We start from the raw sequence: 25,945 nt of genomic DNA on the forward strand, positions 1-25,945 counted from the left end.
CATCTGATCTGGCAACTGCTCTCTAGGCAATTATTGGTAATAGGCCTTTCGAATAAGCCAATCACAACCCCCCTTGCTTCTATGGCCTTCTCCTTTAAAAGTAGCCTGTACCAGCTATTCGAGGTCTCTCGGCTTCCCAAATGCTGAGGGACCCTGTCATGACAGAATTAATGAAATCCTCATGCTTTTGCATCAGCTGTGGTGTATGAGGTGGTCTCTGGGGGCGACTCCTCCTTGGTGTTTGGACGCTAGAGTCTAACAGTCCCCAGGATGATAGGTGCAGAGGCACACATGGGTAGCTCAGAGACTGAACTAGATATGCGCAAAGCCAATTTTATCTTTAAAATCCTTTTCATTTTCTGCTTAATGATTTTGAAAGCAGGGTCTGGACATGCTAGGTGAGCGCTCTACCACTGAGCTGTGCGAACTCATTTGTTGGTCTCCAGTTTGCGGCCTTCTGATTGAGCTTTCCTTTCTGAGATGTTTTTATTTGTAGTTTCCTGAGTTTTTCCAATTCTTTGTTCATGTTTTTCAATCATTTAAGAACCGTCTTCGGGGCTAGAGAGATGACTCCACAGTTTAGAGCACTGACTGCTCTTCTAGAGGACCAGGGTTCAGTTCCCAGCACCCACGCGGCTGCTCACAACAATTAGTAACTCCGGGTCCAGGGGACCTGATGAGCTCTTTTGGCTCATGGGCACTGCGTGCATGCATATGGTGCACAACTTTGTTGACTATTTTCTGTCCCAGCAACCTCTTCGTGTCCTTTGCTCAGTGTGGCCCAAATTCCAAGTTACTGTTGTGAGCAGGAACTTGTAAATGAGCTGTGAGAAGTCACATTCAGAGAGGCTGGCAGGCTCCATCCTGGAGACCTAAGGCACACAATCTAATTGCCAGGCCTTCCATTGCAAAGTGCCCTTCTGCCTGTCAGTGGCACAGAAGGTCTTGCCTTGGCTGCTCTTTTCCTTCACCTGCACAGATGACATCATCTTGTGACCCGTGGTTATCTGTGACCTATCCTTGCCATCTGGGGACTATAAAGATTGCTTTGGAAATTAGCTGTTAGTGGGGTTGGTGTTATGTAGTGATTTAGAGACTGTAATAGTGACATTGCCATTACCTTCTCCCTGTTTTTAAAGGTTTTCAAAACGGGCCTGTTTTCTCTACTCCTTCTGTGTCTCCACTGAGACAGAAGGGGCCCGTCTACAACTACCTGCCTGGCTCCTGCCAACAGAAAATCCACCCTTCCTTTACAGAACACTCCTCATCCTTGCTTGATGTCTCCTCTTCCATGCTGTGAACCACTGGACATTTATAGCACATCTAGTTATTTTCTGACATTGAAGAAAGGTAAGTCCCTGCAGAGTCTGCCCGAGCTGACTTGTTCAGTGACAGAGATGCTCACAGGAACTCAGATGTGATCTTTGGACTAGGTCTTTCCCAAAAACATCCAATTTTTTTTGCCCCTCCCCAGAACCCCTTTTGAGGATTTTAAGTCTTGGTTTCTGTCCTCTGTATCACAAATGCCTTCACCATCCATCCCTTATGGAGGTATAAGATGTGCCTTGGTGTGGCTGGTTTCTTCCATATCTACCTCAGTTTTTGCAGAATATATTGATCACAGGCCCTGCAGCTTTGGTACCTTGCACAGGGTTAAGTCAATGCTAAGGGATGTTTGGGCTACAATTCAGAAAGACATGTAGAAAAATCCCAGAAATGTCAAAGACAGATTTATTCTTCTATTTAGCTTTCCATGAAAATATAAAAAGCTAAGCAAAAGAAAGTCACTAAGTTAATATACAAAACATATTCCATTTTAAAAATGGCATTGATAGCAATAAATCTCTTGAATTGGGAAGGTTTTCCTGAAGTCAGCGGCCCTCACTTAGTGGAATATTGCTCTCTGAGCACGCGCACACTCGGGTTTGTTGAAGATTTCGTCTTCTGTCTCTGGAGTGAGCTGGATGTTGTCCTTGACTGGAGACAGGGGCTTCTTACAAGAAGAAAGCTTTTCAGAATCTCTGCAAAAGTGTAAGAAAACAAACTTGATTTTCAGGTACCGACTGTTAGAGAAGCAACGCCCTAAATGGAAAAGCTAGGGGCACATAAACCCTACTGTGCAATCTACAACAATTCACACGGAGCACACCCAAGGTTTTATTCTGAATATTTCCAATAAGTTTTTAATTTTTCTTTGAGCCTCTTCTTTCTTTCAAAATCACCTTCCAATATAGGTGCTAGTCTATCAGTAACACACACACAGTGTATAGAAGCAGATCAAGAATGCAACACATTTTTTTTTTTAAATATAGGGTCTTACCGTGTAGCCCTGGCTGACCTGGAACTAGCTATGTAGACCAGATGGGTCTTGAACTTAGAGATGGTCCTGTCTCTGATGGATTAAAGGTGTGCACTTTAGTAGTCTCTTTATTGCCTTGGGCTAAGAATGAACATAAACAGCACAACTAACAATGAACTATACCTTTTAACCAAACTTCCTTCTGCTGGACTAATACTCCACACCTATTAAAAAACCCAATTATGAATATAATACAGAACGTTTTTATCTCCCCTAAATACATTAAACACCACTAAATTATTTTTTTTCCCAATAAATCTTTAAGAACACTATCATAAACCGCCAGGTGGTGGTGGTGCACGCCTTTAATCCCAGCACTTGGAAGGCAGAGGTAGGCGGATCTGTGAGTTCCAGGCAAACAAACCTGGTCTACAGAGTGAGTTCCATGACAGGCTCCAAAGTTACAGAGAAACCTTGTCTCAAAAAACAACACCAAAAACCAAAACAAACAAAACAACAACATAAAAAACCTATTGTAACTTTGATTTCTTCTAACACAGGCTCTGAAAGTTTCATGTACCCTGGAGATGAGTGTTGGTAGAGAATTCCCATAACAGATGCTGCTCTCAGGAGCTTTGTAAGATCAGATTATTTTCATAATATTTGGACTTCCTGTGTTGACATTTGTACCAATAAATGTCAAAGCAGAATCCTGTAAAAGCTACCAGCAAGTCAATGTGGGTGCAGACACCAGGTCACATGCAGCTAGCAGTACCCTCTGTTCCAGCCACCTCCACCAAGGGTAGCGAAAACAGGCAAACAGCCACAGAGTGCATGCATCTGATAGCCGGGAGTGGTGGCACACACGTCTAATTCCAACAGAGGCAGAGGCAGGAGGTTCTCCGTGAGCTGAGGCTAGCCTGGTCTACATAGTGACTTCTAGGGCAGCCAGAGCTACACAGTGAGATGTAAGTATCCAAACCAGAAAAAGAAGAATGGGAAGCTATTCAAGATGGGCATGGTGGTTGCACTCCTTTAACCCCAGCATTTGGAAGGCAGAGGCAGGTAGACTTCTGTAAGTTTGAGGCCAGCCTGATGTCTTGCTGAACCAAGCTCAGGTGTTCAGGCTAGGCTCTCAGGATCTGCCTGTCTCCAGCTCCAATGGCTGGGTATAGGTCAGGGAGCCATGCCTGGATTTTTAGGTTCTTGTGCTCACAGAACAAGTGTTCTCAACTGCTCAGCTAGATCCACAGCCCTACTCCAGAATGACGAGCTTTCCACAAATCTAAATCCGCTGGCACCCTCTTAACATTCATATGACGTCTGCACCCTGGGGTGCGTGTCAAGGCCAGAGGACAACTCATGGAGTTATTTTCTTTTTCCACCACACGGACCCTGGGGCGGGCATGACTCAGATCTGCAAGCTTGGAGGTGAGCATCTTCAATGAACTATGTCAACTGCTCTTCTAAGTTTATTTAATGTTAAAAGTTTCCTTTGAAGAAGTTTTTTTTAAATTATATGTATGTGTCTATGTATGTGAGAGCAGCAGCCCACAGAGGCTAAGGATATACTCCCCTACCCCAAAGCTGAAGTTAGTTACAGGCAGTTCTGAGTTCCTGATGAAAACTAAAAATTTGCATACCAATCCCAGTCCCCACTCCCTTCCCTCCTCCCATTCCCTCTACTTTTCCCCATCCTACCCCCCAACCACTCCTCAGAGAGGGTAAGACACATTGCTTTGAGGAAGGACCAAGGCCCTCCCTGCTATATCTAGGCTGAGCAAGGTATCCATCCAAAGAGAATGGGTTCCCAAAAGGCCAGTACAAGCTGTAGGGATAAATCCTGGCCCCTCAGTCTACCCCTGCCATATAACTGTCACCCACATTCAGAGGGCCTAGTTTGGTCCTATGCTGGTTCCTTCCCTGTCTAGTTGGAATTAGTAAGCTCCCATTAGCTCAGGTAAGCTGTTTCAGTGGGTGTCCCCATCATGGTCTTGACCTCTTTGCTCATATTCTCACTCCTCCCACTCTTCAGCTGGACTTTGGGAGCTCAGTCCAGTGATCCACTCTGGTCTCTGCTTCTATTTCCATCCGTTGCTGGGTAAAGGTTCTATGGTGACATTTAAGATATTCATCAGTCTTACTACAGGGCAAGGCCAGTTCGGTCACCCTCTCCACTATTGCTCAGGGTCTTAGCTGGGGTCATCCTTGCGGATTCCTGGGAATTTCTCTAGTGCCAGGTTTCTGCAGCAGGTGCACTGAACAAAGCCCTCCCCAGGGCTTCTTCAGATCTGCAGAGTATGTAACAGGCATGGTCCATAGCACATGGGCCCTCTCTACAGGCACACTCTCACCACAGCACTTCCCTATGCTGGATGTCAGTGCCAGCCAGAGAAGCACCAGTGCACAGCTGAGCTTCTTGTACTTTTCTATGGACCAAGCATCCTATGGTAGAGTTGGCAGGAGTGGGGACACAGCGAAATAAAGGGGACTTGACGGCTGCTGCTTAACTCACTCTGTGGCAGTCTCACAGGAAGCTTCCTTGGCGTTCTCAACACCGTCCAGTCACGTCCCTAAAACATGACTGGCGCCCAAATACTGGCCTGTGTGGTTACATTTGTGAGCACTGAGCCAACCAACACAGCTCCTGCCTGCCACTATTCTCATGCCAGTCCTGAGCAATGGGAAGCAAAGGAGCTTCCGGTCTGGAAAAGCAGCCCCCAGCTGGACTGAGAGCAGAAGGTGAGCAACAGAAACTGATTCTCATGAAAGCACAAAGAGCTGGGGCACGGGCTACAGAAGACAGCGCTCTGTCCTGCTACGGAAGCGGAGCCAGGACGCTCACTCACTTTTTAAACCCGAAGTTTTTCCAGAGCTCGTTGATCTTTATCTGCAGCCCTGGCTTGTTCTCCGCATCACGGTGGTGTTTTCTCTTCTGGATGCTTCCTGGCTTCTTGCTCAGGCCACTGACTCGGGCTGGCACCAGGGGCTTGATCTTGGTGGTAGAAAGACAGTCCGTAGAACTAGATCTACACAGCCCAGGAACCTGGAGAGAAATCAGAATTTAGAATTGTTATTTTGCTTGTTAGAGATGAGAGTGTGGGTCTCCCCAAATGCCAGTTTTAACCTTCTGTTCTAAAAGACCCTAAGTGTTCTTTATATACCAGAACAGGAAAAGACTCCACATGCAGTGCAGACTTCTAAAGACTTCTAGTATAGGAACAATCAGTCATGCAGCAGGCAACACACGCCTGGCATAAAACTTAAGTTAAAAAGCGAGTCTTATTCCCTCCCTCTTCACCTCATTCGAGAAGGGCTTGCTGGGTTCAGGGCAGCACTAAGTGAGCTACACACACAGAAAAGCATGAGGTATTATTTTGTCTTCCTTGAGTCCATGTAATGATACGTCTTGGTGATTCCTGCATTCCAACATGAAACTGAATTGTATTTTGATTAAGTCTGTCTGCTCTACTGTGTGAAGGCAGCATACATAACCAACTTAAATCTCTCTTGATAATTTTGTTTCTACTCAAGAGCTGATTTTTTTTCTTGTTTGAGACAAGGTCTCTCCCTATAGTCCTGACTGTCCTGGAATTCACAGAGCTTCGCCTGCCTGCCTCTGCCTCCCAAATGCTTGCACCACCACCCAGCCCTTAAGGGCAGATTTTTTTTTTTTTTTTTTTTTTTTTTTTTTTGTGAGCACAGTAACTGGTTCTTAGGATAGAGAGGGAGGTGTGTGAATAAATCTTTAAAACTGATTAATATGACAGAGTGTACATAAAAGTCAAAAAATTAAGCAAAGGAACCCAGAGCTCTGCCTGGGGCCACAGTGTTTAGTGAGAACCAAAGCTACATTTCAAGTTTTTTTTTTTTTTTTTTTTTTTTTTTTTTTTTTTTTTTTTTTTGGTTTTTCGAGACAGGGTACATTTCAAGTTTTAATTATATGCCTAAGAGATCCAAGAAACAAAAATGCCTCTGCTCTGCAAGCCCCTGCCCAAGGACAGACAGTTCCGGAAATGCTGGAGGCCACTGTTTAAGGGAGATAACAAGTGACCGTTTCACTCCCCAGGAGAAGTTTGTTCGACCCCTCTGCACCAGACGTGCTTGGCGGGAGGTAGTAGGTAGGAAAGATGTTGGGTATACATACCCTCTGATGGGAAATGAATTATGGGTTTTTCTTTTTAAGGCTTTGCAAAACTCGATTCTGGACCATCTTCTGGAGATCAGAGATGGACGTGGCCACAGCCCATCTGCTTAGCCAGTATTTAACTGAAGTTTGCTTCAAGTTTGGCCTGAAACTGTGGTGGTGATCTTATTCTCAACCGGTGGGATTAACAGGTATTTTGGCAACACACAGCAAATCATTCTCACACTAGGAATAGTCCATCACCACAGACTTCATTCTCACAAATTAATTAAAAACTTTAGGGTAAACAATTATAAACTGGGTTATGTAATATATGTAGAAATACTTATTATTATGTACATGGAAAAAGATCTTTCATAAACAGAGAAAAGAGGTTCCAACTAACATGTTAAGAATCTACAGCTAAGCACAAATGGTATCTAAAGAAGTTTGAAAGAGAGCATTTCTTAAAAAAAGCAGAATACTGGTAATTTTCAATGTTTCTGTGTATATTTTTCATTTTCTGGCAATAATTACACACTGCTTCTGAAATTAAAAAAAAAATAATTCTAAGTACTTACCTTGTTCCTTACAAGTGTGTCTTTCTTTGAAAAGAGAGGAGACTGTTGCTTGGAGTTCTCATTGCCTTGATTATCAAGTGACGTATTGTTACAGTCCGAGTCCTAGATTCCCCAGACAGAAGACAAAAATTTACTCAAGTGTTTTCTTGTTTGTTTGTTTGTTTTTCGAGAGAGGTCTTCTCTAGGTAATGGCTATAGCTGTCCTGGAACTCTCTTTTTAGACCAGGCTGGCCACCTGCCTCTGCCTCCCAAGTGCTGGGATTAAAGGTGTGCATCACTATACCTGGCATACTTGAGTTTTTATGACAACTTGACCAATATTTAATTAACCAATTGTATGAAATGAGAAACTTGGATAAACAACATAATTTCATCAAAGACATAAAAACACAGGAAATAAAATGAACTAAACATGGGAAACAATGAATTAATAAGATGGAAAAGATATTTCAGTTTCACTGAAGAAAACACCAAAACGTTTTAGCTGAAGAAATATTCTACTAAATAGACACTCATGATTTTGAAAGCTTCCCCAGTCACTTCAGGAGCTGTCAAATGCTGACACACAAAGTGCTGATCAATGGTGCTTAGCCCTAAGTGGGACACCTTTCTCAGCCCCCAAGCCCTGCCAAAGGTCAGGGGACATCTCAGAAAGAGCAGGAGGAGGGGAGAGGTGCTGTCCTCTGGACATGGTGTGACTACCACACACATGTACCCACACAGCTGTGCAAAGCCAACACCACACACATGTACTCACACAGCTGTGCAAAACCAACACCACACACATGTACTCACACAGCTGTGCAAAACCAACACCACGCACACATACCCATAAAGCTGTGCAAAGCCAACACCACACACACGTACCCACACAGCTGTGCAAAGTCAACACCACGCACATGTACCCATATAGCTGTACAAAGGCAACACCACGCACATGTACCCACAGATGTGCAAAACCAATACCATGCACACATACCCACACAGCTGTGCAAACCAACACCACACACATGTACCCACACAGCTGTGCAAAACCAATACCATGCACACGTACCCACATAGCTGTGCAAACCAACACCACACACATGTACCCACACAGCTGTGCAAAGCCAACACCACGCACACATACCCACACAGTTGTGCAACACCAACACCATGCACACGTACCTACACAGCTGTGCAAGACACCATACACATGTACCCATACAGCTGTGCAAAGCCAACACCACACACACACACACGTACTCACACAGCTGTGCAAAACCAGCACCACACACATGTATCCACACAGCTGTGCAAAGCCAACACTACGCACATGTACCCACGCAGCTATGCAAAACTAACACCACGCACATGTACCCACACAGCTGTGCAAAGCCAATACCATACACATGTAACTGGAGTTAAAGACAGTTGTGAGCTGCCCTGTGGGTGGGTGCTGGGAATTGAACCCAGGTTCTCTGGAAGAGCAGTCAGTGCTCTTAACCACTGAGCTATCTCTCCAGTCCTGGAAACAGGAGGATTTTGAATAAAAATTGAGAAAGTCAGTTCATTTCTACAATGCTGGCAAAATTTTCTCTACTGTCTGATCAACACGCAATTTTTTTTTCCTGCGGTTGAGTCTGAAAGCAAAGATAGCAGACACAGACTCACCTCTGAATCCGAATCCTTACTGGAAGGCTGGGAAAGACTTGATGCATTTAAACTGTGTAGAGAGTCTATGCTTTCCTGAGATCGGGAGGCCTGGCCCACCTCCTGCAAGGGCGGAGACTTAGTACTTGACATCTCACTCTTTGACTGACATGTGTCAGTCACGGCACAGGTCTTGGGCAGCCAGGTGGAGGACTCGCTCCTTCTTCGGAACTGCTGCAACACAGTGCTTGGAGAGAGACTAGGAGTTCTTGAAAAACCTCTCAGAGTCCCTGACCAACTGAAACAACTTCTTAGTGTCCCCAGAGTGGGCGGGGAAACAGTCCCCACAAATTTGCTGGTCTTGGACTGAGTCTCATAATTAGGAGACACAGTCTCATTGCCTGGGATCTGAGCACTTGAATCCTGTGCCCCATTTACGTCAACCAGCTTCTGGCCCTCTGTGTCTGGACTGTCTGATGCTCCATGGTCTTCAGTGCTTGGACAGTCCGGTGCTCCACGGTCTTCAGTGCTTGGATAGTCCGGTGCTCCACGGTCTTCAGTGCTTGGACAGTCCAGTGCTCCAACGCCCTCTATGCCTGGACAGTCTGGTGCCCCAAGGCCCTCAGTGCCTGGATAGTCCGGTGCTCTGACGCCCTCAGTGTCTGGACAGTCTGATGCTCCAAGGCCCTCTGTGCCTGGACAGTCTGGTGCTCCAAGGCTTTTAGTGTCTGGACAGTGGGGTGCTCTGAGGCTGGTAGTGGCTTTGCCTGTGACAGCAGTTTCATTTAGAGGTTGAATGCTTGCTTTTTTAGGTACAAAGTCGTCAAAATCTGGCGAACTGCAAAAAAACCTAACAAAAAACAGGAAGAATGGATTATCTTAGGTATTTTAGGGTCTACTCACAAGCCTATCAAATATCTACTTTCTCACATGAAGACTACAAAGATCTTGAATTTTAATTGAGATTTAAATCCTTTTTTTTTGTTTTATTTTTTGACACAGGGTTTCTTTATATAGCACTGTATGTCCTTGAGCTCACTGTATAGACCAGGTTGGCCTCAAACACACAGAGATCCATTTGCTTCTACCTCCCAAAGCTGGGATTAAAGACTTGTGCCACCATGCTTGTCTGAGCTGTGATTTTTATCATGATAACACACACATCTTTAGAAAGTTATTTATATGGTAAGCCTTTAGATAGAAGACAGGGTCCTGGATTTTCCAATCCCTGCACTTGGGAAACAGACAGGGGGCTCTCTGTGAGTATAAGACAAACCCAGTCTACATAGTTCTAGGCCAACCAGAAAACAAAAAAACCAAACCAAAATCTTGTTGAAGGTCACAGCTGCCCATTCCCAATTAGTTTACGGTGTTGTTTGGTGTATTTCTAGATCCTAAAAGATAAGCTGAAATATTTATAGGAAAGGTGTTGAAGACAGACCAACCAGCTTCTCAAAATACTGTAAAAGAAACAATGGGAAATGGAAAGAGAACCCTAAAAAACACAGGAACTCTGACCACACAGTGACCTGCAGGGCTCCAGTCCTCTTTCACTCGGATTCTGTAAAGACAGATCCCAGAACCAATGGTGTGGGAGGGAACGACGATACATTCCGGTCTGAACTAGGGTGTGGTGGTTCACGAGGACAAGGGTCACCCAGGAAAGGTGCCTCGGACGTGCCTGTTAGAATCCTTTGGACTGGAGTCCTGGGCTAGCGCTCTGAACTGAAGACAAAGGAGCTGGGGCTCGCCATCTTCCTCTTCCTCACTGGAGGTGGAGAGGGACAGGCCAGCTGCCTCCTGCTCCTGACACCTTTCCACACACGTGAAGGACCGCACTCTTGCAATGTCACCCAAAACAAACCTTTCCTTCATTACGTGACTTTTTTTCTGGCAGACACTTTTGTCTCAACAATGGTAATGTAACCGAGACATAAGGCACCTAATAGAAAAGGCATGCAGCAGGCTCCCGCAAAGAATGCTACAGCCAGCTTAAAGGGCGCTCTGGAGACCCGGTACCTGCTTCTGGTGCCCGGAACTACGACTGCACCACTGTTCTCATTCTTCCTCTGTAAAAACACTGCGAATTTATTCCTTATCCTAGATGGAGCGTGAGCATCTGTCCCGCGAGCAGTCCCATTATCCAGGTTGGGCGCAGACATTTCGGAAGAGTTAGAAGATACGCTATCTCCACAGCTGTTTTTCTTGGTCTTCTTTGTAAATGAAGAATACTGACCCAATAGGTCATCTTCAGACAGAGCTTCTAAACAAAAAACAGAACCATACGTAAACACCTGGGCTTCCTCTGTGGCTGGCTACTTGCCCTGGATTTTACATCCTGAGCCCTGGTGTCCTAAAGGCAAAGGCTCCTTTCTGTCCCACACATGCTGGGCAAGAGCTCGCAGGAGCCATATACTCATCCTATTTTGTTTTTTGAAAGCTATGCCTCGAAAAAGGATATATTAAGAGTGACTGAAAAACAATGACCTTAACCGTGTTATACAATTTTGCAAATTAGTTAACATTTAATGTCAATTTTCTGTATGACTTTATATGAAATTACTCTAACCAAAATTTCAGAGCATAACAGATTTTGAATGACTATATTTTCAGCTTCAGTGTAGAAAAAAATTAGAGGGACGCTTATATATAAAGCTATGATTAATGATTCAAAGTTTTTAATATCCCAATAAAGCTAGCAACTATTTACCCTCAGTGGCAGTTGCTGAGGCAAATGTGTTCTATTTCTAGCTTGGCTCTTCACTACCAAGCCCCGAGGCCAAGAGTCCATGGATCAATGCGGGATACAAAAGGCGGCAGCCTAGGAAACAGGCGCCAGAGCTGCAGGACTCGAGTCCTTCAGCTAGTTCTCAGTCTGTTCCACTTCCACTTCACGGAGGCCTCAACACACACTTCCTGCAGTCTGTAAGATGGGCTGGAGAGATGGCTCAGTGGTTAAGAGCACTGCCTGCTCTTCCAGAGGTCCCGAGTTCAATTCCCAGCAACCACATGGTGGCTCACAGCCATCAGTAATGAGGTCTGGTGCCCCCTTCTGGCCTGTAGGCATACATGAACACAGAATATTATACATATAATAAATGAATAAAAAAAAAAATAGAGGCTGGCAGGAGGGCCAGCAAAACAGCTCAGCAGGTAAAGACGCCTGCTACCAGCCCTGGCTACCTGGCCCCTAGGACACACACACACATTGGGAAGGGAGAACCCAATGCCCTCTGTCCTCCACTTTACACCTTGGCACTCACGTCTGCCCCCAAACAATAATATGTTAAAAAAAAAAGGTAGAATAGATTGGGGGTGCCAAATTCTAGAGAAAATATTCATTTTTAAATAAAAATATATTTGGCCAGGCTGGAGAGATGGCTCAGTGGCTAAAAGCGCTGGCTGCTCTTCCAGAGGTCCCGAGTTCAATTCCCAGCAACCACATGGTGGCTCACAACCACTCATAATGAGATCTGGTATCCTTTTCTGGCCTGCAGGCATACGTGGGGGCAGAACACTATACATAATAAATAAATAAATCTATCTTTATTTTGAAAAAGAAAAATATATTTTAAAAAATATAGCTCAGTAAACCTCACCTTCACCCCTCGTAAAAGCTAAGTTTGCATACTATGCAGGGCACTAGCAGCCCTTGCAGAAGAAAAGGAAAACGCATGCCGTAGGAGTCCTAGCTCACTTTCTTAGTACAACTGGTTGTTATTGCAGCTAGCTGGGGACTCCTAGTGCCTCGGGGTATCCCAGTGGACAGTCAACACCTGTACCTCCTGGGGACAAGGATCTGCAGCAAGCTGACCCTAAGAGACAAGGGTCTGGGGCTCCAGATTCCTATATTCTCTCTAATTCATGCAAATATTTTATACACAAATACAATATAACCTAAAATGTAAGACACAGGAGCCACAGTTTCAACAATCTACGTGGAAGATTAAAATGTCACTGCGCTTGGCTCTAACAGTGACTGGAAAAATTCAGCGTAGGCTCAGCCAGTGACAGAAACAACGACAAGCACACACCAGGAGCCATCAGTAAAAGCTGCCTTGCAGAAAGGCCCGAGTGCCACCAAGGCACACTTGACTGCTGTCTGCATAGCCGACCACACAGACCACCACAGCCAGTCACAGCCACGCCATGACTAAGGAGCTCAATTATACCCAAAGTACAGAGAACTAGAAACTGAAATAACATCTTCAAAAGGATCAAAACCTGAAAAATAAGGATGAATTTGACAACTGATTCAACATCAGTACACTGAACAAAAGATCTCTGAAGTCTTCAATAAACAGTATACCACTTGCTCTAAATTATTGAGTTAAATCCTCAAAGCCACCCTCCACCCCCTTTGGGGTGTATATATGTGTATACGTTTTAAATACAGGGTCTCTGTGCAGCCCTGGCTGTCCTGGAACTTACTCTGTAGACCAGGCTGGCCTTCAACTGGATCTGCCTCCCCAGGGCTGGGATTAAAGTCATGCGCCACCACCAGCTAGCTATAAAGCCTGCCTTTAAAAAGAAAGCCTGCCTTTAAATTGACAAGTGAATCCTAAAAATTACACAAAATCAGAAAGAACCTCAAGCAGCCAAAAAATAAGTTTTGAAAGGCAGAACGAACTCCAGAGCTTTACACTGTCAGATTTCAAGATGGGCTGTGCTACAGTAATCATGGTAATGAGTGTGTGATACTCAGGGCAGGGTGGCAGCAGAGGCAGTGACTGCCTAGCCAGGGTGCACTGCATGGTAAGGGATTCCCAACAGCTGCAAGGCAGCTATCTGGAAGAAACGGAAACTCCTTGGCCAACCATCTACTGTCTCTAAACTTAAGAGCTACAGCCATGAAACTAACGAAATAAATCAGAGAAACTTCAGTGTGTGACCATGCCGCTTAAGGGTGCAGTCCACCATGGCCAGACATGAAAGGCTTCCTTTCCCCAGCAGGACAGCCTACTCTGCCTGACCTTACTGGAAGCTGTCCCTGAGCCTGGATGCCTGACTTCTCTTAAGTGTGACCTTTGACACAGTGCCCTGCAAATGCTCTTCCCCTGCCACCCATATATTGAGTGCTATGCTCACATCTGTATGATGGAACCATGCTAAATGCACTAAAGCATACGTATTAAGAGATGCCCCGCTGCTGTCTCCCTCTGGAATAATGCTGAGCTGTCTTGCCATAGCTGATGCCGCAGGTTCCCAGCCATTCGCACCCTGCTCCATACAATTTCTGCTCCCTCTTCCCTGCGAGCCAATGGCCAACGACCTCAGAAGAGGACCCATAACCAACAATCAGCAGCATTTGGAAAAACTGAAGTACATACCATTTCTTGGTCTCTTTACCATGGAAGACTTCCTGGGAAGATTTAACCCTTTAGTGGTAATTATTTGTTTAAGGCCCACAGTGCTTGAATTTTCCGTCAACCGAGGAGCATGGGAAACACCATTCACCTCAAGTCTAGGACAGTAGTTTCTGTGCCAAATGCTATTAGGTGACTTCTGACACACTTGGTCATTCCAACTATGACTTCTAGAGTGGACAGGCTAGAAAAGAACAAGAAAGAATGTTACTTGCTTTTAGCCGGGCGGTGGTGGCGCACGCCTTTAATCCCAGCACTTGGGAGGCAGAGGCAGGCGGATCTCTGTGAGTTCGAGACCAGCCTGGTCTACAAGAGCTAGTTCCAGGACAGGCTCCAAAGCCACAGAGAAACCCTGTCTCGAAAAACCAAAAAAAAAAAAAAAAAAAAAAAAAAAAAAAAAAAAAAGAATGTTACTTGCATAGGAGAAATGGCCATTTCCTGCTGCATCTGCTTATAGTAGTGTTCAATTACTGTTCAAAAGAAAAGCATTAGAGCATGGTCTGATGGTGCAGGCCTGGGACCCCAGCTACCCAGGGGGTTGAGGAGGAAGGATCAGGCTACCTCATAATTTCAGGCTCAGTCTGAATTGGTGAGCGATTTCAAATTCAAAGGGGATCAGCAGTGGAGTGTCTGACTAGCAAGCATGAGGCCTAGAGGGAGTTGGGAGGGAGAGGAAGGGAGAGTGAGGGAGGAAGAAAGCGAGAGAGGGAAGGGTCCTGAGGAAGTCTGTGCTTTACTAATTTTTTACTTTCTTCTATTAATACAAGCTGTTTAGGCTCACTCATAAACTAGCGAAGATTTCCTGAGTACCCTGCCTTGTGTTTGAGCTCTTCACTGCTGCCTTCCTTACACGTACTCTTTACGAATCCGTGTCCTGGCAGTCTGTATTGTCTCTTCTGTGCATGTTTATTTCTTCCGTAAGTTCTTTTAGTTACTTGATTTCTTTTGTTCTTTGAGAATTCATGCATGTTGTATAGTGTTATGCCGTTGGTGCACAGAACCTGTTTATCTTATTGTTTGGGGAACCATGACTGAGATCGCAATCTGGGATGTCCTGGCTGTGCTGTCTTTATACATTTGAATTAACAAATTAATTTCCAGCAGCCAGGAGGATCTCTGTGAGTCTGAGGCCATCCTAGTAGACATAGTAAGCACTTCACAGCTGCTGGGCAAAGGAGGACCTGCCACAAAGTTTTTGAGACAAAACAAAAATTGCTTTTATAGTTTCTAAAATGTTACCATAGTGTCGGGACTGTAGTTGTCAATCTGCTCCAAAGTATTTACATCTCTGTTTCCAAGTGCTATCTGCAGAGCCACAGAATCGTCGACATACCTGGTTGCTAAGGCTAAGGAGAAGGACCTTATTAACAAGCAACCGAATCACACAGCACTAAGAAATGAAAATGCTGTCCATTACCACAGAGAATCTTCAAGGTTTAGGACATACAGAGATCCCACCTACTGTTCACATCAGCATCCGAGGACAGGCAAAGTTGCTGGCCTGTTTCCTTGTAGGAGCTTCCAGTCTTCTAGAAGAGCAGCCTGAGTCAATTCCTCCCTTTCCAGAGAGATGTGGGGAAAGTCCTGGCTGCTCCCTAAGTGATTGTGCAGCTGCCTGAGTACTGGTGACCAGAAACACTCCTGAGGAACCAGGCTCGCCTCAGTCTCGGGTGACACTTTTGATGTGTTTGCTAAGAGCAAGGGGCCTGGCGCCAGTGCGGTCAATTCACTCGCTACATAGAAGAGCCTCGGGTTCATATTTAACAACTTGACTTTTCACTAGCGCGCTTTTCTGAAGTTGAGTGGAATATGACAATCTGCACCATAAAATATAAGACCGATTTTCGAGTTTTTATTTTCCACTAAAGTCTCACTAGAAATATTGTGCCATCACCAACAATGCTAACAGAGTAAATGAAAAACTCCACTACATGGTTCAGAAAGGATACTGCCCAGCATAACTCAGGGTGTCCGGGTTAACGTCATCTCCGTAAGCATTCAGAGGGACCAGCTTCCTTTGGATGGGGTCGAACACCAGCTGGTAGAGGAAAGTATTGTTGGCTCGGATAAATCCTGTGATATAATCCTCCGGCACCGTTATGTTCATCTTGAGGTAATGCCCAATTTTCTTGATAACCTAACGGTGGATATAAAAATATATCTCATGAAAAGCTGAAGAGGAGGGAGTGATGATTCCACACCTGACACTGGAGAGTGAGGCAAAAATCAACTGATTTTACCCAAACCAAAAACACTTTTACCAGAAACACAGCCACACCATATCACCCAAAACTCAGGTCTCACGCCCAGTTTTGCACTGTTCATCCAAAATGCAAAATATCTGGCTTATGTCAAGCATACATTTCTAGAAACACTGTTCTTATCCTTTTGGCAACTGATGCCAAGAACAGAGACCCTGTAGAGATAAGCCCCCTTTGTCAATAAGAACAGGACTTCACCTAAAGGTTTCTAGAGTCCCCTGGGTAAAAGACCAGGCAAGAGAGAGGGGAAAAGAACTGAAAAATTTTGAGAAGTCATGGGCCATAATGAGTCAAGAAAGGCAACTCTCTATAGACATAATGCAGCACTTAAAGAAATGGGGAATCAAAGTTAATACTTCACAATTGTTTCCTTACAATTTATATAGCAATGCAGCCCTTGGTTCCCAGATCAAGGAACTTTAGATTTAGAAATCTGGGATAGAGTAGGAAAGGACATTCAAGCTTAGGACCAGAAAACATGTTAACTGAACATTTTTCTTATTGAAATATTCTGAGACAAGTTTTGAATATTAATAAGTCTCAAGAAATAGGCACCTCACCGTTCCCCTATGATGGTCCCTGTTGGACACACGTTTTACATCCCATTTTGTTCATGTAACTTCATGGGATGCCCTAACATGAAAGCAGTGACTAATAATGCTACCAATCTGATGGGAGCAGAAGGGACATTCTCACATTCTACACAAACCTAGAGCTAATGTTTCTTTTGGACGGAGCGAGAGACCTCCTGTGTGATTTACTACCCCAAAAAAGAAATGTGCCTCCAGGATGCATACATTTTATGCCTAGATATTTGCTTGCTGATTCTCCTAGTATACCTGGAAAATGAGACGTCTGGGTTCTACCAGCTCACCGTTTGTAATGCCTATGTGAATGTATGAGTTGCCACCTCCTGACATTCCTCCTCATAGACAATGGGTGGGATTTGTGAGCATATTAGCAGAACTACGGTGTGTCTTTACGGCTGTGTTTTTCCTAATCAAAGAGTTGCTATTGCAATTCCTCTCACACCTTTACAAATTCACAATTGGTCTATATCCAAGAAACAAAGCAAACAATAAATCTGAGAACTGAATAGTTCAAGACCATCCTATGCAGCAAGTTCAAGGCAGCCTGGTATTCAAAACAGTTTGTCTCAAAAATATTTTAATGGGGGGGGGGGTGGATTGAGATGATACAGGAGGGGTTAATAGTGCTGCTTTATGATTTTTGTTAACAGAAAGAGCATTTTGCTAACAGAATATTAAATGAATTGAATATTCAAATTTTTGTTTGAATTTCTAATACCGTATATTGAGAGCTATAATCCATATAATCAGAGGCTATTACCACACAGAACTTTTCTGAGTATAAAGAACCTTAGACCAGAAGGCTTGAGAACTACTCCCAGGTGCTAGGATCCAGAAGTCAAGCATTCTCATGTCTAGACACCTTTTCCCTTTGGTAACACACACAAGCTATAGATTAAAATTCAAAACCCACTGCCATCTGACTGCTCCTTCATGGAGTGAGGGTCCCTCCTACCTTGACGATATCCGGATTATTGGCCAGCCTCAGCACTTTGCAGGCCTTTGCTAAGCCGATCCCACGCAGGGAGGAGAGGTAATCGCAGCCTGACAGGATACACATGTACCGGAACTTCTCCTCCGTGAACACGTCCCCAAGCTGCTTGCACATGCCCAGTCGGGCCTGGTCCACTTCCAGTCCATTTCCAAACTGGTCCATTTTCAAAATCACCTTCACACAGAGGGAAGTGGTGAGCACCCGGGAAGGCCATGCCATTATTGTTATCTGGACCACACTAATGCTAAGGAATCACTCTTGCTCCAGAACACACGCTTTTCTTCTGACCTTCTCTTACATTCTAAAGTGGCCAGTCTTCTATTACTAGTATTGGGGCAATGTGTTTATTGCAGGAAGTTTAAAAATCCCGAAATTGTTCACACCCCATTTATCAATCACCCCGAGTTATCATTCTGACGAGTATCCTAGCAATCTATGAAGATGCATAATCATATTACAGCTGTTATCAAAAGGGAACCACCTATGGTTTTGTATCTTAACTCCCCCTTTAATAGATCATTATAAAGTTTACCATTAAACTGGTTTATACATTATTTCTAAATAACGGAATAATATCCCTGTCATTGATAAGTTAGTTTACAAAATCTAATAAAAAAAGTAAGTTGTGTGTTATTAGTATTAAAAAGTAAAACTAGCCAGGCCTGGTAATACCAAGTGAGAGGAAGGAGAACCCGGAGTTCAAGGCCTGCCCAGGATATTGAGTTGAGTCCGAGCCCAGACTGAGCAGTTTAGGGAGATTCAGCCATGGTGGAGTGACGAGGGCTGTGGCCCAGTGGTAAAGAGTGCTTGTCTAGCAGTCAGAGGTTCAACCACACACACACAAAGTTAACTAAAAGACAAGCATTCACAGGCGGGGGTGAAGTTTAGTGGTAGACACTTGCCTAGCATGTATAAAGTCCTAGGTTTATTACCAGAACCCACAAAAGCAAACCAAACCTAACTGATAAAGCAATCCACGGATATTAAGTGACATGAACAAGCACTCCAGGTGAGGAGGTCTTTGGCTCCCCAACACACACAACGCCCCTCTCACACACATACACAGCATGTGTGCAGCAGCTGCAGTCCAGTACCTTCTTACAGCCGAAGGCGAGGAGGTCCGAGTCCTCTGTGATGACGGCCTGCACAATTCCAGCTTTGTTAAGATAGGCCAACTGAGCATCGGCTTCATAGGGAGCCACCAGGCAGTCCACTCCCAGGGCCCGAGCAGCCTGTGAGAGACCACAGTGAGCTTGTAGCACGGCATCAGAACGGCGCTGTCACCAGCCTCCACACATGCCCATAATACTTTCTAGAACCCATGTCCTTTGAAGCAGAATTGTTCTCCTTTTAGTTGTAATACATTATACACTGTTTTGTTTAAATGAATTTATATATGCCTGGCTGACAGCTCACTGGCCACATAATTCTGAAGACCTTAGTTCTGATCCATAGAGATGAGTCCAACAGAGTCTATATGTAACTCCAGCACCACTAGAACAGAATAGAAGGCAAGTCAAGAATCCTTGGAAGCTGGCGGGTGGCATGAGCTGATAAATAGCGGAGACCCTGTCTCGAGTGAGGATAGAGAGGGAGGACCTACAGTCCATGCTGTCCTGACCGCCCTATTCAACCTGTGCCGTGCGCATGCCTGAGCACGCATGCACACACACACACACCTGAAAAAAAAATCAATTTATGAATTTGAAGAAATTCTGCTATATATTTGGTACTAGTGGAGAATCTGTAAGTTACTACATTCATTATTTCAAAGTATAAAAAGTTTCTACCTTAAGAATTGTTATACTCTGAAAGTAAACAGCAGGCCTGTCTAACACAGTTCCAGTAAATTCCAGACCCTAATCGCTGCAGCTATATCATGGGAAGTACATCCTCCTGCCTTTCTCCTTTCTCCCGTGCCTACCAAGTGTCCCTGTCACACCAGCACTTGTGTGCAATCGCGATTTCTCCTCTGCTGCACACAGAACTCTCTTCAGGGGCAACAGAGAGCACGTGGTTTCTGTATACCTCACTCTGGCCTATACCCTCCTTGCTTTCCGAATCAAGCCATGACCAACAACCAAAAGAAATGTCTACATGACAAATAACTATGGGATAAGCCCCAGGGCGCTTATTTTAGCTCAGAACCAGGTAACAGGACAGCAGGGTACACAGAGCTGACCCCAACTTTATCCTAACTTTAAGAAGCAATCTCAACACAAACCTAGGATAAGGAAAGTGGGGGCTGAGACTAAGATCTGGGTGAGGGATGCTTAGAACCTTCACAGCAGGGGCAGACTCTGGGGTTCTGCAGAGCCCCTCAATCAGCGAGTCAGTGGGACACCTCTCTGACCATCATTCAGAAAAGAATGCAAGTTGATGGTTAAACACAGATTCGACCACAGTGGGGTAAGAAACAGGCCCGCAGGAATCCGCCCCTTGCATCTCTGCACACAGCACCCCATGCCGAGCATGTGCTCCGTGCCTTTGCTGCTTCTTACTGACTCACTTTTATTACTTTGTGGGCCATGGCATGTGTGATGTTGACAGAGCGGGTGAAGCAGTCTCGGGCTTCTGACACCTTGCCCTCTCGAAGGAGCTGCTTCCCTTTAAGAAGGTTGCTTTGTCGTCTCCTGAAGGGGAAAGACATGATGAAGTATAAATACTTATCAGCAGACTCAAGAAGCAATAGGAAAATGCAATTATAGGGATTTTCTAGAATGAAAGAGCTGAATTCATTTAAAACTGCACAACAGATCCGCTGGCATATCAGCCCGGGCAGCTCAGGCTAGTCTCGCACTCACTAAGGAGATGACCCAGACCCTGGACCTTACTGCCTCTGCCTCCCACGTGCTGGGACTACAAACAGCATCGTCTCTGCAGCTGAGCAAGTGGTTGATAATGTATGCAGCCGACTGATGGCAGACTTTACCACAGCAATGTTTCATGTCAAAAGGTAATTATTTTTAAACATGACAACAATCTAACACAGACCATTTAAGGGAACGTGCTCATGTACTACACTGTAGAAGATATCAAGATTTTAGAAATCTGGTATCATATGTTCTGAAGCATCTAATCTTAGCACAGCTAAACCAGATGTTAAGTATGGAGTCAACTTACTCTCGTCTGGATCTCTCCACTTCCTTTTTAGAAGGTAAGGTACATCCATCAAAGACAAGAATGGGCTTGACCCCATGGGATAGCAGCATATTAACAAACTTCATACAAAATCCTACATACCTATGGGATGGAAAAGGAAAATGGAAAATTCATTTACATGCTTTGACTCTCTTAATTTTTTTCTTTATTTAAGACCAGATGACAGGAAGGATTGTGAAGCAGGATTTTGTTTTTTGACACTAAACTTTCCAAAGGAAACAGAGTTAGACGGTTCAAATCCTGCTATGAGTATTTACAGGGCACATGGTGGTTATCAAGTTATTTGATTCTCTAGGCCATCAGTTCTCAGTTCTCAACCTATGAGTCATGACCCTATTGGGGGATTGAATGACTTTTTTTCTTTTTTAAAGTTTTGGAGACAGGATTTCTCTCAAGCTTTGAGCCTGTCCTGGAACTAGCTCTGTAGACCAGGCTGGCCTCGAACTCACAGAGATTCATTTGCCTCTGCCTCCTGAGTGCTAGGATTAAAGGCATGCACCACCACTGCCCAGCTTGAATGACCCTCTCAAGAAGTTGCCTAAGAGTATCAGCCATAACAGATATTTACAATTCATAACAGCAGCAAAATTAGTTAAGAAATAGCAATGAAAATAATTTTATGGTTGGGGGTCACCATAACATGAAGAACTGCATTAAAAGTTTGCAACATTAGGAAGGCTAAGAATGACTACTTTAGGATTTTCTCAATTGTAAATTAAAAGCCTTTGACATCTTCCAATTTTCATATCTTACTGTTATTCCAAATATTTTTTGTTTCTATTAAAAAATTGATTTGAAACATCTCGTCTATTGCAAAGTTTTAAGAACACAATACTTGATTTCTCCCGCAATACTTTATCATACCCAAGAGACAGTATTTTATCTACAATTCACCCTACATGAAATTTCATCCACTAGAGCCAATAATGTCTCTCAGGACTGGTGATATCCTAGTTAATGCTGAACAACATGGTGCCCAGGATGTCTGATTTTCACACACTCCACAGCAACACATAAGCTCTGCCAACTCACAGCCAGGATGCTGAGGGAGGAAGAAATGCTGGACACCTACCCTGAGGGAGGACCCCAGCAAAGTGTCATCACTGTCCCCACATCCAAAACTCAATGATACGTAAGCTAAGCTTTCGAATCAAATGTAGTCACTTCTGTGATCACCTGCTGTATTCTTTGCTGTGGACAGTGACAAGGGTACTGCACAGGGGACAATAGTGGTGACAGCTCTATTAAACATCCAAGAGCAGATCAAAGCAAACAAGGAATAGTGATGTTTTAGAGGGAATTCTCATCTCTTCCTGACTAGAAAGCATAAAGCACCAGGTAGCACCACTCACTTCACTTCCAAGTCAGCACGTGTTGACGTCAACATGCTGACGTCAATCTCTACAATGACCGTAAGTGTTCATAATTAGCTTATTGTCAAATTCCAAAGACCATTTCTGGCTAATACCGCTATCCCAGGTAGGAAGAAAAAGTAAAGCAATTAATTATATCAAATATAACTTCTAAGTTGTCAGGAGAAATATTAAAACCAAAGCAGATATTAAGCATTTTAGTTTTATCGATATTTAATGAGTGTCCATCATAGAGTGGGCCCTGTGGATTTCATCTCTCACTTTTCATTTTTTCAAAGATTTATTTATTTATTATGTATACAGTATTTGTCTGCATGTATGCCTACATGCCAGAAGAGAACACCAGATCTCATTATAGGTGGCTGTGAATCATATCATGTGGGTGCTGGGAATTGAACTCAGGACCTCTGGAAGAGCTGCCAGTGCTCTTAATCACTGAGCCACCTCTCTAGCCCCTCACTTTTCTAATAATAAAGGATATTGCCTATATTTTAAAACTTCTTCCAATTAACCAAAAATTTGAATCAAAGGCTGAAGAGTTGGCTAAATGATCAAAAATGCTGGCTGCTCTTCCACTGACTGCTCCTCCAGGACCTGGGTTCAATTCCCAGCATCCACAACTGCCTATAACTCTAGCTTCAAGGGATCCAATGCTGTCTTCTGGTCTCCTCGAGTACCAAACACACAAGTGGTACACAAATATATAGGAAGATAAAACACCAATACACATTTTTTAAAAAAAGTATCTAAAACCAGAAACTAAGTTTTCTTGTAAGGAACTATTCAAAGAAAGCCAGATGTAGTTTGAATAAGGATAACCCTCCACCCCGGCTCATATATTTGAATATGTGGTTCCCCAGTTCGTAGAACTATTTGGGAAGGACTGGGAGATAAGGCCTTGTTGGAGAGGTGTCACTGGGTCACTGGGAGTGGGCTGTAAGATTTAAAAGCCCACACCACACCATTCCGTTAGCCCTCTCTGCCTCATGCTTGTGGTTTCAAATTTAAGTTCTCAGCTACTGCTCAGCACCATGCCTCCCTCCCTCCCTGCCTGCCGCCACGCTCTTCGCCATGATGGACTCTAACCCTCTGAAATAAGTTGCCTTGGTCATGGTAGAAACGGAACCGAGACACCAGAGTCAGGGCCCAGGGCCATAAACCCAGTTTGGGAAGCTGAAGTGCGAGTGAAGGAATTCAGGGTCATCCTGGGCTACAAGGTAAGGAATTCAGTGTCATCCTGGGCTACAAGGTAAGGTTAAGGCCCACCTGGGATACATAAGACCCTGCCTCAAAAAATACAAAAACAAACAAACAAAAAAACAAACCCACAGAAATCAAACACGGAAAGTAGTCATAAAGTGCGGGCTTTTCTTTTTGAAAAGTTAAAATGGTACGGCTTTATTTTCAGAAATTAAAAAGCAACTATACACACATACATGCAAAAAAAGGTGTGTGTTAAAAATAGCAGAGCTTTATATATGAACACATGTGAACCTGCCCTAAGAGAGGTCAGAGTTCAGACTGATGACAACAGGACATATTGTCCCTTTCCTTCATTTTGCTAATGGAGATTAGCAGTGTTATGGGAAAACATCATGGATTCTGAAAACATTGTTAAAAAGTTTACATTGGGGGGAAAAACAAAGGCTTCTCTTAAGCAAAGAAAAAAGAGGTAACATTTGATTTTTGCCTGTCCATATCATGCTACTCTGACTTCTTACTAAGAACAAAAGTCAGGTCTGTGGCACAGAAGGAAGTCTGGCAATATTCTAAATACATGTCTTTAATAAATGCTAGTATTTATTGAAACAATGACCAGAAAAACAAAAACAAGCAAACAAATGAAAAGCACCAGAAGCCGGGACTATAGCACAGTTCATAGAGTGCTTGCTTAGCATGCATGAAGCCCTGGGTTCATTCCCTAGTTACATGAAACTGGGCGTTGGTGGCGGAAGCCTGTAATCCCAGCACATGGTAGGATTCCTCCTCCAGAAGGGAGGAGCATCCTTGGCTATAGCAAGTTCCAGGCTAGTCTGACAAACCTGAAGATTGTCTCAAAAACAAAAATCATTCTACATCCTAAACAAACTAATACACACTCCAAACTTACCTATCTGTGGGTTCCCCTTTGGCTAGCTTTTCAGCACAAGCAATAGCTCCTTTGTGGAGCCAACAGTAGGTATCCACAGCTACTGCCTGCCCTTTGTACTTCTTCACGTTGATGGGTTCCGAAGCTTCCTTGATGAACTGAAGCAATCCCTGAATCCCCATGGTGTCAAGTTAACTACATGGAATGAAGGAAAAGGGAAGACAACAAAATTACAGCAAGACCTATTTACCAACAAGTCTTAGGAAAACAAACCCAGCCTGGAGCCTAGCACAGAAACCAAGAGCTGATAACTGGCCTTCTCCCTGCCAACTTCAGTAGCTCAGAATTTCATTCATCACCAACACTAACTTGAACACCTCTGGGTGGTTTCTTGGTGGTCTTTCCAAAACAGTTTCATACTTAGAATCCTAACATGGGCTCTCATCTCTTAACACAGTCCTGGGCACGCAAAAGTCATTAAAACTTTAAGTCTCTTTCAAGAAGACAGTGTTAAAAGCCTACAAAACTGTGCATGCTATGGTATTCTATCCAAAGCTGCCATGTAGAAACCCAAGTTAGGAGGAAGACAGACATTCCAAGTGAAAAGTAATCAGAATTATGGAAACAGAGCTGCACTTTTATATGACACCAATCCAACACCATCAGAATGCATTACTTCAAATAAGATTAAGTAATAAGCAATAAGCCTTGGTGGAGTCTAGGGACCATTTCATCAGACTCACTGAAGGCTGTACTCAAGCAACGTGAAAACATGTTGGCTGCACAAAAACAGCTTCAAGAAAAACACTTTTAATTTCCTCTCCCTTCTAGCCCCTTACATAGAAATCCTGGAGCTGCTGGCTCTTTCAAAGCAACTAATCCTCCCCACTGCAATCCCAGCACTTTCTTGGCACTTCCCAGTACAAGTATCTCTATCAAAGACCACATTTTTATTTGTGTTGGGGGTGTGTCTGTGCGCACGTGCAATGACTGTGTGGGTACATGCACTCAGAGGCCAGAGCAAGGCATGGGGTATCTTCCTCTATTGCTCTTTACCTATTACCATGAACCAGCTAGGTCCAATGAGTTGTGGGGTCACTGGCATTCATAGCCCCTAGGGGTTTTAATAGGGGTTCTGGGGACTCTAACTCAGGTCCTCATGTTTGCAAAAGCTAGTGCTCTTATCCACTCTCAGATTTTTTTTCTTACATGTATCATGCATGCATATTGGAGTTTCAATGGGAGCATAGGGACACCGGTTTACCTTGTCTCAGGCAGTCTTTTGGTTGTTCGAGCTGCATATGCCGCCTTGTTGGGACTCTAGCTGAGCTCTCTGGGATTCTCCATTCGTAAGCCTCCCCACCCTCAGCACTGGATGAAGGGACAGGCACCTGGCTCACCAGGCCCGAGATCATATTCTTACTACAGGATAAGAAGTCAGCGGTGCCAGTTGACACCACAGGAAAACAGCA

General features: G+C 44.2%; 1 protein-coding gene across 2 annotated transcripts; it reads right to left on the reverse strand.

Annotated features, from left to right (window-relative positions):
* Positions 1-1,885: 1,885 nt before the first annotated feature.
* Exo1 (exonuclease 1) lies at positions 1,886-24,655 on the reverse strand. Of its 2 annotated transcripts, XM_038350008.1 has the most exons (14): positions 24,495-24,655; positions 20,973-21,092; positions 20,359-20,482; positions 18,944-19,081; positions 17,811-18,023; positions 15,954-16,141; positions 15,244-15,337; positions 13,969-14,188; positions 10,658-10,901; positions 9,334-9,488; positions 8,660-9,102; positions 7,007-7,108; positions 5,149-5,345; positions 1,886-2,021 (listed from the first exon to the last, which is right to left on the reverse strand). In XM_038350008.1, exons 1-14 carry the CDS (start codon positions 24,653-24,655, stop codon positions 1,886-1,888), a joined length of 2,535 nt encoding a protein of 844 aa, XP_038205936.1. The 2 variants fall into 2 exon arrangements, with proteins under 2 accessions (XP_038205936.1, XP_038205937.1); XM_038350009.1 differs by lacking the exon at positions 1,886-2,021 and having other exon boundaries at positions 5,145-5,345; positions 8,660-9,117; positions 9,373-9,488.
* Between the last annotated feature and the right edge of the window lie 1,290 nt (positions 24,656-25,945).

The sequence above is a fragment of the Arvicola amphibius genome, chromosome 12 (genome assembly GCF_903992535.2).
Source record: "Arvicola amphibius chromosome 12, mArvAmp1.2, whole genome shotgun sequence".
NCBI lineage: Eukaryota > Metazoa > Chordata > Mammalia > Rodentia > Cricetidae > Arvicola > Arvicola amphibius.